Genomic DNA, 13,077 nt, shown 5'->3' with positions numbered 1-13,077 from the left:
AAGGATGCAGACAAACTGGAGAGGGTTCAGAGGAGGGCGACGAAGATGATCAGGGGACTGGAAACAAAGCCCTATGAGGAGAGACTGAAAGAACTGGGCATGTTTAGCCTTAAGAAGAGCAAGGGGAGATATGATAGCGCTCTTCAAGTACTTGAAAGGTTGTCACAGAGAGGAAGGCCAGGATCTCTTCTCCATCATCCCAGAGTGCAGGACATGGAATAATGGGCTCAAGTTACAGGAAGCCAGAGAGCTTCAGCTATTGGGCGGTATAGAAATGAAATAAATAAATAAATAATAAGCCAGATTCCAGCTGAACATCAGGAGAAACGTCCTGACTGTTAGAGCAATACAACAATGGAACCAACTACCTAGGGAGGTGATGGGCTCTCCCACACTGGAGGCATTCAAGATGAGGCTGGACAGCCATCTGTCAGGCATGCTCTGACTTGGATTCCTGCATTGAGCAGGGGGTTGGACTCGATGGTCTTACAGGTCCCTTCCAACCCTATGATTCTATACATGCAGTTATTCCTCAGGAGTACCAGGGCAGCTTGCTCACTGGATCTACCACACTGACAGCTGCACAGATGGGACAGGGGTAGTGATGGTTATTCATATCTCTGTCCTTTACACTTATAAAGCAGGGGGAGGACCAATTTTGGCAACAAAAGGTACACACAAGTCAAGAGAGCTGACCCACACCATACACCACACGCACACGCACACTTATCCCTTCCTCCCCACTTTCTATCACCTTCTATCACCTTTCCCTGATGAGCCAGGGGTGGGGTTGGGAGAAGTGCTTAAAGTGACAGAATGTAAGGAGTTAAAGATGATTTAGCTTCCCTCACCATAAGCTTTTAATGGAAACATAATATCTCCGCACATTGCTTCATATTGGAAAGAGGCAGACATGTGTTTAAACAAATGTGGATGCTCCTGTTTTGTCTAGTTTGGTTGAAACTGGCCCTGAGGAGCTATTGTTATAAACAATTAAGTCAGGGGTCCCTGACCTTTTTGTGTGTTTTAGGGGTGGGAGGGCACAATTGGAATTTTGAGAGTGTGTCATGGGTGCTGTCACAATATGGCTCCCATGGCGAGGTGTTGCTCATTCATAAAATGGCTGCCACAGTGGGCACATCTGTTCACAAAACATTATTCAGAAGGCAAACTGGGGAGCCTAAAAGAAAAGTAACTTGCCCAAGTACCTAAGTATATGGCAGAGGTGGGATCCTAGCTCCAAAACACAAACCAGGATGGTGCTGGAGGGCTTTGAAGCATGCCAGCCTTCCAGTTCTGTTAACAAAATCTTTAAAAATAAAATAAAAATCAGGAGAGGCAGGGAGCCTGGTGCACCACATTGGAGACCCAAGAATTAAGTGGTCTATGCATTACATCAGCTTTTCCTGTCCTGGCACGCTCCTGATGCATTGGACCACAACTCCTATAATTGTTGTACCCCAACACATCCGGTTGTGGGAGGCTGTATAGAATCATGGAATAGTAGGGTTGGAAGGGGCCTATAAGACCTTAGACCATCGAGTCCAACCCCCTGCTCGATGCAGGAATCCAAGTCAAAGCATCCCCTACAGATGGCTGTCCAGCTTCATCTTGAATGCCTCAGCGTGGGAGAGCCCACTACGTCCCTAGGTCATTGGTTCCATTGTCATATTGCTCTAACAGTCGGGACATTTTTCCTGATGTTCAGCCGGAATCTGGCTTCCTGTAACTTGAGCCCATTATTCCGTGTCCTGTACTCTGGGATGATCGAGAAGAGATCCTGGCCTTCCTCTCTGTGACAGCCTTTCAAGTACTTGAAGAGCGCTATCATATCTCCCCTTGCTCTTCTTAAGGCTAAACATGCCCAGTTCTTTCAGTCTCTCCTCATAGGGCTTTGTTTCCAGTCCCCTGATCATCTTCGTTGCCCTCTTCTGAACTAGGTATATATTGTATGCCAGTGGCAAAAAACGCTCTTTGCTTAAAAGAAGGAGAAGCCTTGTTCATTCTAAATTGATAGTAGTTCTTGATTGAAAATAAATGAAAAAAAAACCCCAAAGACATCTCTTTAATGATTTGTGTTTGTGTAAATATTGTGACAAACATTTAAAAAGCAATATAAGCTTCAAAGTTTGGGTTTGAATTTCACTAAATCTTGCCTCTCGTCCCTTACTGAAATCTGTCCCCCACTCCCGGCCACACCATTTGAAATTGCACCCAAGTGCTTGCTTAATTCACATTTTGCCTTGAAACTAGAATTACAGGGAATGAGGAAAGGAACACAACACCAAGGTTGACAATTGACTGACACATCAGTCAATTCAGGTAGCGTATGCCAGTCTTTGGAATGGTCCAACACATATCTTCCATGGAGATCAATCTCTTGTTTTGAAGACCACCGTTATTATATTTTGAAGACTTCAATTGGTCCATAATCTTTCTAGAGACACTTGGAACTATTAGCAAGGTCACAGTAATACCTGCATATTAAACCAAAGGACCATTTAATGTTGTAGAAAAGGGTGGATCCCTGCTCTTTCACTTCAGGTCAACTACAACTACAATGTATTTAAGGTATTTAGATTTCTGGAAAGAATGCAGTGAACACGTGGACAGTTGCGACTCCAAGGGCATATACCACACATGGCCAACTCATGGTGAAAACACATAGAACCATCTTTTCTGTAGCTTATGAAACACCTCTATGTATTGTGAGGAAACACTACTTAGCCTTTAGCCTAAATACCAAAATGTCCAAACCTTGCCCTGACTTCTCTGTGTCTGTACGTAGTTGCAAGCAGAGAAGTATGTGTGTAACACAGATCAGAAAAGTATGGAATGGCTGAAGGCAGAGCATATCAGGGAGCTCTGTGTTTTGAAAACACAGCTGTAGACACAGTCCACAGCTAGGGTTTAGTTGAGACTCCTTTTAATAACCCCTTTTAAGAACTGGATATAGTGTTCTGGGTTTTTTAATGGCTGGGTTCGCATGATCAGCAAGGGAAAGGAAACCACCATGGCTTATTCCCCTGCGACCACCATTTGCCTAATTACCTGCGATGCAGCACGGGCTATTGTGTCGTCCAAACCCAGTGTGGTGCATGGCAGGATGGCTTCTAAACCACCCCACAACCCATGGCTTAGAAGCCATGTCTGAACCATGGTTTGTTAACCACAAACAACCCATGAAGAGAACCCATGATTTGCTGCTGGGTTGTGAACCGTGGGTTGTGGGTGGTTACCAAGCTGTGATTTGTTAGCATGGCTGGGTTCAGACAACAGGAAAACCCACATATCAACAACAATCTACGGTTAGGGATATCAGATGAATTCATCTGGGTAGTGGAGCTTGCTGAGCTTTCATCAGCTCCCCCCTCCCCCGCCCCCAACTTTAGCTTGTTTCCATGAGCGGATCTGACTCAATCGGCATCAAGTCAGGCCAGTTCACGGATTTCCCTTTTTTTGCATAAATAGAAAGTTGCACAAATTATGCAAGTTGCAGCTACAGTTTGCAAAACTTCTATTTATGCAATAAAAAAAAAACAGAAAAAGTGCCTGGATTTGGGGGAAAACCTGTGGCTCAGCTTGCAAATGTAAGCCGTGTTGGGGGTGCCACAGAAATCTAGGAAGACCAAAAAGGGCCGGATTTCTGGTGATGGACATCCCTACCCACAGTTCAGCAGCAACCCACACGCAACTCATACTCAACCCTCGAGTATGGGTTATCATGTTGTCTGAACCCAGCCTGTGAGATGTTAACAGGAGAGTTATATTTTCAGTATATTTTCATAAGCTTAAGGTGCAATCCTATGCATGTTTAGACAGAACAAAGTCCTGCAACTCCCAGCATTCCCCAGCCAGCATGTTCTATCTAAATATGCATAGGATTGCACCCTTAACTAGCATGCACTAGTAGCAGAAAATCATGTAAGTCTGCTCTAGCATCCTGCAGTTCATCTGTGAAATATCTGCTTCCTTTACTCTGCTAGTGTGTGTCCATCCAGTCACAGCAATGGAAGAGGAAGCGAACCTTAATTTGGAAGAAGAATTTGAAGCACCGGAAGCTACACATACAGGTAAAGAATCCATAGTATCCTCATTACTAAAGGGGCAATGTCCCTTTTATGTACCCCTTGCTTAACACTGCCTAAGAACAACAGCAGCAGCAGCAACCAGAGTATGCTCTATCAATTACAATTATGCTATTAAGTAAGTATTTAGGATTGGGCACCATTAAGGGCCGCTGCCAGAGATCGCTTTACATACAGATCAGATAAATTCGATTGTTCCAACTATTATGAAACTTACTATGAAATCTGGAGGCACAACAATGGGAAATTCTACTGTGGAGGAGAGGGACCCCCTACCCTTACAGAAAATTAGTGGGGGGTCAAAGTCTCCCATGCCCCCTCTTCCCCATATATTCTCCATGTAAAGGTCACTTCTGTGGGGACTATCTCCAATAGGCATTAGTCGTGGCCTACTGTGGCAAGGCATTGAGTTTGATCCTTCGGTGCACTTGATCCAAGCCAAAATTCTTCTCCTCCCTGCAAACACCTCAGGCATGGCAGAAGCTGAGCTTGCACCAGTGTAGCTCCACTCCATTTGAGGTTGCTCTGCCTGATTCTGGGCAGTTCTCTCTGTGTACTGCACTTCCATCCAACACAGCTCATGCCATTCAGGTGGAGCCCCCCTCCAAACCCCAAACCTCTGGAGCGGCTTTTCGGGAGGTACAGAAGGATGCAGGGCAGAGTGAGAGAAATAATGATCGGCTGTATAAGCTGCCTTCCATATGTGGAACCACCATTGGGTACAACTCATGCAGAGAACAATCCCATGGTCCCCGGCAGAGCATCCCAAGAACATAGGATTGTTCAGAGTCCCCTTCTCGAGGCTGTAGATGCTGTTATGACTTGGGGAGGGGGACTCGGAGTTCCGATCCCCCTCCCTCACAGCTGCCGCAGAAAGAATCGCGCCGGTTGCTTCCCAAGGTTGCAAATACTGCCTCAGAGAGAGGGAAAGCGGGGGGGGGGGGAGTTCTGGTGTGCCGGGAGAGGAGGGGAGGGGAGAAGAGAGGCCAGGCCCAGGATACAAGAATTTATCTGGCCTCTCTAGCCCCCACTAGCATGAACTCTTGAGACTGGCTCAAAGCCTCATCTAGAGGGAAAACATTTAAGGGGAGGACAATTGCATCCATTGCTCCTCCCACACCCTTGACAGCAGCCTGGAAGGGCACCAGGTATATTGAAGCCTCCGGGATTAGAGGCTTCCTTCTAAGCTCTAAGTATCGGAAGTGTCAATTTATTTAGCCCATCCTACTACTCTGAATGTTACACAATCAGCAATTGGCACACTTCAGCTGGGTAGTGGAGGATAGACTCCAGTGTGGTGTAGTGGCTAGAGTGTTGGACTGGGAGTCAGGAAACCCAGGTTCCAGTCTCCACTCAGCCATGAAGCTCACTGGGTGACTTTGGTCCTGTCACAGACTCTCAGCCCAACCTACCTCACAGGGTTGTTGTTGTGAGGATAAAATGGAGAGGAGGAGGATTATGTACACTGCCTTGGGTTCCTTGAGGAGGAAAAAAGCGGGATATAAATGAAATAAATAAATAAATAAATAAATAAATAAATATGATTTCCCCATAATTTAAGAAATGTATGGCTGTGAGAGCTGGACTATAAGGAAGGCTGAGCGCCGAAGAATTGATGCTTTCGAACTGTGGTGCTGGAGAAGACTCTTACGAGTCCCCTGGACTGCAAGGAGGTCAAATCAGTCAATCCTAAAGGAAATCAACCCTGAGTGCTCAATGGAAGGACAGATACTGAAGCTGAAGCTCAAATATTTTGGCCACCTAATGCAAAGAGAAAATTCTCTGGAAAAGACCCTGATGCTGGGAAAGACTGAAGGCAAAAGGAGAAGGGGACAGCAGAGGATGAGATGGCTAGATAGCATCACCGATGCAATGAATATGAACTTGAGCACACGCCGGGAGAAAGCGCAGGACAGGAAGGCCTGGCGTGCTATGGTCCATGGGGTCACGAAGAGTCGGACACGACTGAACGACTGAACAACAACAACAATCTCTTTTTTCATTCAGATGGAGCAATTAAGATTCTAGCAGCACTTCAGCAAAATACAAGCTCAGTCTCCTGCCATACTCTTCCAAATGTCCTCAATAGGATCCATTGGTGAAACAACAGAAGTTATTTCTGATTCCCAACACCAACATTTTACACACAGAGACAGACAGACAGACAGACAGACTATGTTTTATATTGGGATGCCAGTGAACTGTTCTTTTGGAACTAAGAAGCTAGGGTTGCCATGTCTCAGGCTTTGTCCAACAGCTTCAGGGGTTAGGACTCCTTCTTAGGAGTAGGACTAAAATAGAATGAGCAGCCAGAATCAAGGGTGAAAGCTTTTTCTGCTTGGCTTACAACTTTTCCTATTAGCTTTTCCATCACATGATTCATCAGGTTCTGCTGTCAACCAACAAACATGGACATGTTCTGTCCTGCTTTCCCCACCAGAGGTTCTTTCACAAGAGGTGTTGACTGTGTAATAACCGCGCTTCATTTACTCACTTTTTATGGGGCATTTACAGGACATTGTCATCAAGTGCTTGCCATCCTATGTTTTCTTTGTGTGGTTTCTGTCTTTTCTCAGGCTGCAGAAAAATCCTACCTTTTTTGGAGGAACAGAATAGTAGTACAATCTCCACACATGTGGATAGCCTTAGTGCTACTCTTCCACTTTTTAAAAGTAGCATGGTTTTGATGTAGGCAGAGACATGTTGGTTAGGTGCATTGACCACCACACCTTCCACCCTCATTATTTTAACTTTCCACTATTTTACATTTTAGCCACATATTTTTATAGTTTGATCTTTTAATGTTTGCTTTATTGCCTTTACACACACACACACACACACACACAGTACCATTTAAATTAAAAAGCATTTTACTGCAAAGCACTCTGCTTTGGTGAGTTCAGCATGAACATTTTCAAACTTTTAATAAGGGGTATATGTACATTTTGTATTTTATCATATTGGATTAGTTATATTTTAGAATATACATTTTTAAAGGTACTTTGGATCCTATGGGTTTTTTTAATGATAATTATATTTTTGAATGTGTTTGGGGTGTTTAGGATGTATGTGACTGTGTATATTATGCTCTCTATTCAATATATTTTTGAAAGTGGTTTATCATATTCAGAGTTGCTTTGTCATATATTTTAAAGTGTTTTTACAGATATTTCCTCTGATAAGTAAACATCTTTCAAACAGTATTGGGAACTACCAATCTGTGTAGTTGTCTTTTTGTTTTTTTACTAGACTCCACGTCTTGAGTCTCCTTTAAGTACCAAGGGACCTGACACTCATTACACATAAGGAAAGATTGAGAGAGAGAGAGAGGGGGAGAGAGAGAGAGAGTATAGTAACATCTTCTTCTTATAGGACCTAAAGGGGTGATCAATGACTGGAGAAAGTTTAAATTAGAAAGTAAAGACAGAGATGATCTTCCTCCAAGCAAGAAAGAGATCCTCATCAGGCAAATGTCTTCACCCCGTCGCTCTCAAAGTAGAGATGATAAAGACACCAGAGAACGACTCAGTCGCAAGGTAAGAAGGAAAAAATATAAACAATTCAAGTGATTCAATAGTGGGGATTCAAACAATCTCCCCACACATTCAAAGAACACTTGTGGGGCCAATCTTGACCCCTGTTGCCAATGCCCCCATGTCAGGCTCCCAGCTGACCCAAGCCCAGGGGAGACCTCTTCAGAGGAGGAGGATTTGGATTCTTCAGCAAACCCCACTCCCACAGAAGTCATGGGGCAACCTGAGGAGTCCCTTTGCAGGGATGCTTCATCTGAAGTTCCATTGGAACCCTTTAACTCCATCCCAAGCCCTGCTGGGGTTCCCAACTCTCCTTCCTTGTCCTATGACTCTCCAGAGCACTGGCAGTGATGGACCAGGTGGGGTGCACAGAGTTCTCATTGGAGCGTCCTCCTGGCCACTAGAAGACCCTTTCACCCAGGTTTTACCCAGGAAAAAGGGTCTACTTGGTAGGAAGAAGATCCAGCTGCAACTGAGGAAGAAGCTCCGCTACAACTGGTGAATTGGGGGCAGCAAACATATAAGCCCTCAGTCTTCTCCCAGACCTTTGCTGGGTTAAGAACTCTCATTGAGCTACTTTGCTCAGACTATGTGGTCAGGACTCCCCAGCAGTCATGCTCCCATCTGCACATTCAGCATTCATGAGAAGGGATCTACGTGTGCATCGATGTATGTGTGCAGAGATCCTCTACACAAGGGGGGATTTCCCCTGCATAAGGGGTCGGTATGCATGTAGTGCTCCTTCTCACACATTTGAAACACATGGACAGTAAGGGGACATGGCTGCTGGGCACAGGGTGTGTGTGTGTGTGCGTGTGTGCGCGTAGCTTTTGCAGCCTTTCACGCACACACCTTCACACATTCCTTGAACATATGGTCAGCTGAACCCCTTAGCATCTGGTCTGGAATGGTCCCTGTAGAAAATAGCTTTTCCCTTTGGCTTTCCCCTCTGAGACAGTGAGATTTAAATGCTAGCCCTGGAAACCCTGAGGAAGAGGAGGAGAAAACCCGGAAAGGTAAGGACAAACATTGAGAGATGGCAACCCTATAACTTTACCATGTTACAATCTTCCAAGTCAGTTCATATTATCCTCCTCATATCAACACAGGTATGACAATCCATCTGCATGCCTTAATGCCAGGGTATTCATTTGCTTGCTCAGATTTCATTTACTGATGTCCTTATTAAGTATGTATTTTCAACATTTGTAAACTGCTCCACATCTAAACAGATTCCAGAAAGGTAAACAGCATACGTGGTTACCAGAACAAAATATACTAGAAATCACCCACCCATCCCAAAGTTGCTCTTTGTACCTGGACAGAATCATCCATTGGCAACAATACTCTCAGCCCAACCTACCTCACAGGGTTGTTGTTGTGAGGATAAAATGGAGAGGAGGAGGAGGATAATGTAAGCCGCCTCGGGTTCCTTGCAAGAGGGAAAAAGGCAGGATATAAATGCAATAAACAAACAAACAAACACAACTATCATAGATATACATTACAGAAAATATCATTAAGGCTGAAGAAATGGAGTGCAAATGCTCCTTTCTTATTCTTTTTTCACTAACATTTTGTCCTGTTGTTCTATGAGGCTCTCCTTTTGTGTTTGATGAATAAACCTCTGCATTCAGTAGTTAAACTTCCCTTTCCCAATATTTGTAGATGAGTATGCAGGAGTATGAGCTAATTAATGACGACAAAGAAGATGAAAGTTGCCTACAGAAATACCGCAAGCGCTGCATGCAGGACATGCACCAGTGGCTGAGCTTTGGGCCTAAATACGGCTACCTTTCAGAGCTGCAGAATGGGGAACAGTTCCTGGAAGCTGTTGAGAAGGAGCGGAAAACCACTACGGTCATTGTCCATGTCTATGAGGATGGCATCAAGGGCTGCGAGGCACTCAACAGCAGCTTGACTGGTCTTGCTGCCGAATACTTCACCGTCAAATTCTGCAAGATCAAGGCTTCTAATACCGGGGCTGGAGACCGTTTCTCCAGTGATGTTCTCCCAACACTTCTTGTGTACAAAGCTGGGGAGCTTGTCAGCAATTTCATTAGTGTCACTGAACAGTTCAATGAAGAGTTTTTTGCTGTGGATGTGGAGGCGTTCCTTAATGAGTATGGGTTACTACCTGAGAAGGAAATTCCAGCACTTGGGAATGGCAATATGGAAGAGCAAGAAGTTGAATAACTGACATGATATCTAACACTTCAGCATTTCCAGTCCCTCCTCAGTACATACTGCATTTGGATCACACCTGGTCCCAAGTTCATTTAGCAAACGCTGCGCGTACTTGTGCTCAGTTTGCAGACAATTTAACTGGCAGTGCTGTATGTCTAGAAGTAAGTTCTGTTGAGTTCCATAGGACTTACTCCCAGGTAAATATGTATAGGGTTGCATCCTACAGGACATAATCAGCTGCTTCTATACATAACTGTTCCTATTATACCTACACAGTCATACCAAGGGTTCATACTAGGAAACTATAGATACTAATTTTCCAATTAAGAGATGTGCGCATGCATGCATATATAGTGCGTGTGCACGGACGCATGCATATATAGTGGCCAGTCTGTTGGGCCCACTTCAACTTTTTTCTGTTTTGTTTTCATTTCCACAGAATGCTAGAAAACAAGCAGCTCCTTAACAAGTAGATGCAATGTCAGCCAATGTAGAACTCCCTACAGCAGCTGTAGGATCTGCAAGGTGGGAGGCTTTCAGAGAGCAATGTGGATTGGCTCATGCTTTGTAGTTATATTCAGGAGCGTAGTGGGAGAAGGAGTAGAAGGAAAGATTGCTTTTGGCCCTACAATGAGTATTTCATCTAGGTCTGGTGGACATGAAAGTTGCACAAGGCCTAAACCTGCAGAACTATTGGGACTCTAGAACCATCAGCCAAGTGGTGAGTTGTCAAGAAGACTTGGAACAAGGTTGGAAAACATGTAGCCCTCCAAATGTTGCTGGACTACAACTTGCATCATCACTTACAATTGGCTATGCTGGCTAGGGCAGTTGGGAACTGCAGTCCAGCAACATCAGAAGGACCAGATGTCCTCTGTCCCTGACTCAGATTAGAATGTCTGATTAAATGAGGTGTAGAATTGCTTTGTGAGCATTGTATATTCAGGGCAGCTGTAGAACCTGGTGTGGACCAACTGTGGATCAGGTCCTGGGATGTGGGCAGTTGCTGCCTAGCTCTAGTTTCCTAGGTTAACCTTCATTATCCTAAGTCCCCGTTCTTGTGAATGAATGATATCAGCATAATAATGTAAAGGGGAGTTCCTACACACATTTTCAGGCATTCATGTAATTCATGATTTTCATGAAAGATATCATGAGCATTGATCTTCGAACTGGAAAGCCACTGCATTCTATCATTTAGACATTCAGCACATTGGCTGTAGGAGATATGGAATTTTGGGGTAATTATTCCCATTCTGCAGGGTCAAGAACTGAAACTGAGAAGGTAAAGCAATGACTTCAGATGGTGCTATGAGTGCCAACAAATGAGGGATTGCAAAAACACTCTTCAAATTAAGGGCACCAGTTAGCGTATTATTATGCATAATAGCTCAATAAAACTTAAGCACAGTTAACTGGATTGCACACACTGAATGATATAAAGATGAAAGATAATTTTAAAACCACTAAGACCGGATGGTGCTAAACATAACATGGAGCTAGAAGACATCTCCAGCTGAGCATTCAAATGTAATGTTTTATGGAGCTTAAAATAATTGAGAAGACTACATCTGAACTGATTCTTTATCTAAATGTTTTATTAAGCCAACGACATTTTTATTCTCGAAACAACTTACAGTTGAACCATCTGAAAATAAGTGAATTAATTAAAAGCAATTATCTAAAAAATACATGACAGTATTCCAATTAGGAGACACTTGCCACTTGAAAGGCATTGTATTCAGCCAGAACGGTTTGGAAATGATGATACACTACTAACGGCTAATCAGGTAAATCACATTTGCAAGCCATATAGAAACTATAAAACACATGTTTAGTCACTGTGAGTCTTTAATAATTGTGAAATCATAGAAGTTAGATTATTGCTGGAAAAGATATAAAGAAAATTTACAGATGCATTAACACATATTTCTTTATTAAATACTTTTGTGTAATGTTGCATGCTATATTAAAATGTGGTGTTTGCTAAAAAATGTAAATTACTAAACCTTTATATTTTGTGGTGATGTATTTAATAAAGGATACTTTTAAAAGCACCTTTTAAAGGAACCTGATATCTTCTTAAATGAACATACCAGGACTATTTAGAATTTAGTTCTTGAAGAGCAAGCAAACATTAGGGGCAGGGTCTGATGCAACACTACCGCTAAATAAATTGCATTGCACTAGCGCAAACAGCCTCTAGTGCAACAGCAATAGCGCTTGTTGGAGAGATGGGCAAGAAGACTAGAAGTTGTTTATGCTTATACAAGGGTGGGCAACTTTGGCAGGTCTGGGGGCTGTTTTCCACCCCCAGGGGATGCACTTCTCTTGTTAGCAATGCAGCTGCCACAAGAAATGGATTGTTTGCCACCGAATTTCAGCAGCAAACCACAACTGAGGCTGAAAACGGACAAACTGAAGATGCAGGGGCCACACTAGAGACCAGGGGACCCTCGCACAACATAATTTACATTGGTGGATGTGTCACATTTGCATATGTTTTTACACATGTTTCAGAGTGGTTATGATCAGCCTAAACGTTGTGGCTTCCCTAATGCAGACAGTGGGAAGTGAGACCAGCAGTGATTCAATAGTGGGGGTGTGGCTAGCAGGCACAGTCCAGTTCTCCTCCTCAATGCGATTCTTAGCAGTGTGAGGGGGAATGCCCAAACATGCTTGTCACCGTTGCTCTAGGTTGGCCGGTTTGAAGTGTCCTCATGGGTTGCCTGGCTGGGATGGCAAACTGGTAGTTGGGAAGGCATTTGCATGTATCTGGAGTTCCCCAGCTTTGCATACTGCAGCAGAGCACCTCCTTTGATGCACAGCAGAAGACACACACAAGTCACTGAATTTCAGGCAAAATAAAGGCACATTGGTGAATTCACCAATATCGAGATCCTCTTGTTCCTAGCTGCCATGAGTTTCCTGTCCCCGAACAAAAGCAACATTAGACAAGGTACTAGGGCAGCCTTCTCCAACCTGGTACCCTACAGACATTTTGGACTTCAAGTCCCATTAGCCCCAGCCAGCATGGTTAATGGTCAGGAATTCTGGGAGATGTAGTCCAATATATCTGGAGGGCACTAGGTTGGGAAAGGCTGTGCTAGGGTGACACCACCAAATACCAAGATAAAGATGACATGTGTACAAAACAATCATGGCTGAACTCCTCGGTGACATTTCCCATGCTTCAAGTGGCTTACGTGAGGAGATATGACAATCTGCATAATAAAATTTATAGGGCAATATCCAACACTGCCCACATG

General features: G+C 43.9%; 1 protein-coding gene across 1 annotated transcript in view; it reads left to right on the top strand.

The window, feature by feature from the left end:
* Positions 1–11,869, top strand: part of PDC (phosducin) — a 29,842-nt gene extending 17,973 nt beyond the window's left edge. The window contains exons 3-5 of the mRNA XM_084848194.1: positions 3,987–4,073; positions 7,461–7,624; positions 9,290–11,869. Coding sequence (XP_084704320.1) covers positions 4,010–4,073; positions 7,461–7,624; positions 9,290–9,817 — 756 coding nt within the window. The 5' untranslated portion in view covers positions 3,987–4,009 and the 3' untranslated portion in view covers positions 9,818–11,869. The remainder of the gene's footprint in view (positions 1–3,986; positions 4,074–7,460; positions 7,625–9,289) is intronic.
* Positions 11,870–13,077: the final 1,208 nt, after the last annotated feature.

The sequence above is a fragment of the Heloderma suspectum genome, chromosome 4 (genome assembly GCF_057233095.1).
Source record: "Heloderma suspectum isolate Gila_16-S chromosome 4, 16-S_ref, whole genome shotgun sequence".
In the NCBI taxonomy this organism is placed as follows: domain Eukaryota; kingdom Metazoa; phylum Chordata; class Lepidosauria; order Squamata; family Helodermatidae; genus Heloderma; species Heloderma suspectum.
This window is presented reverse-complemented; position numbering and strand designations above follow the sequence as displayed.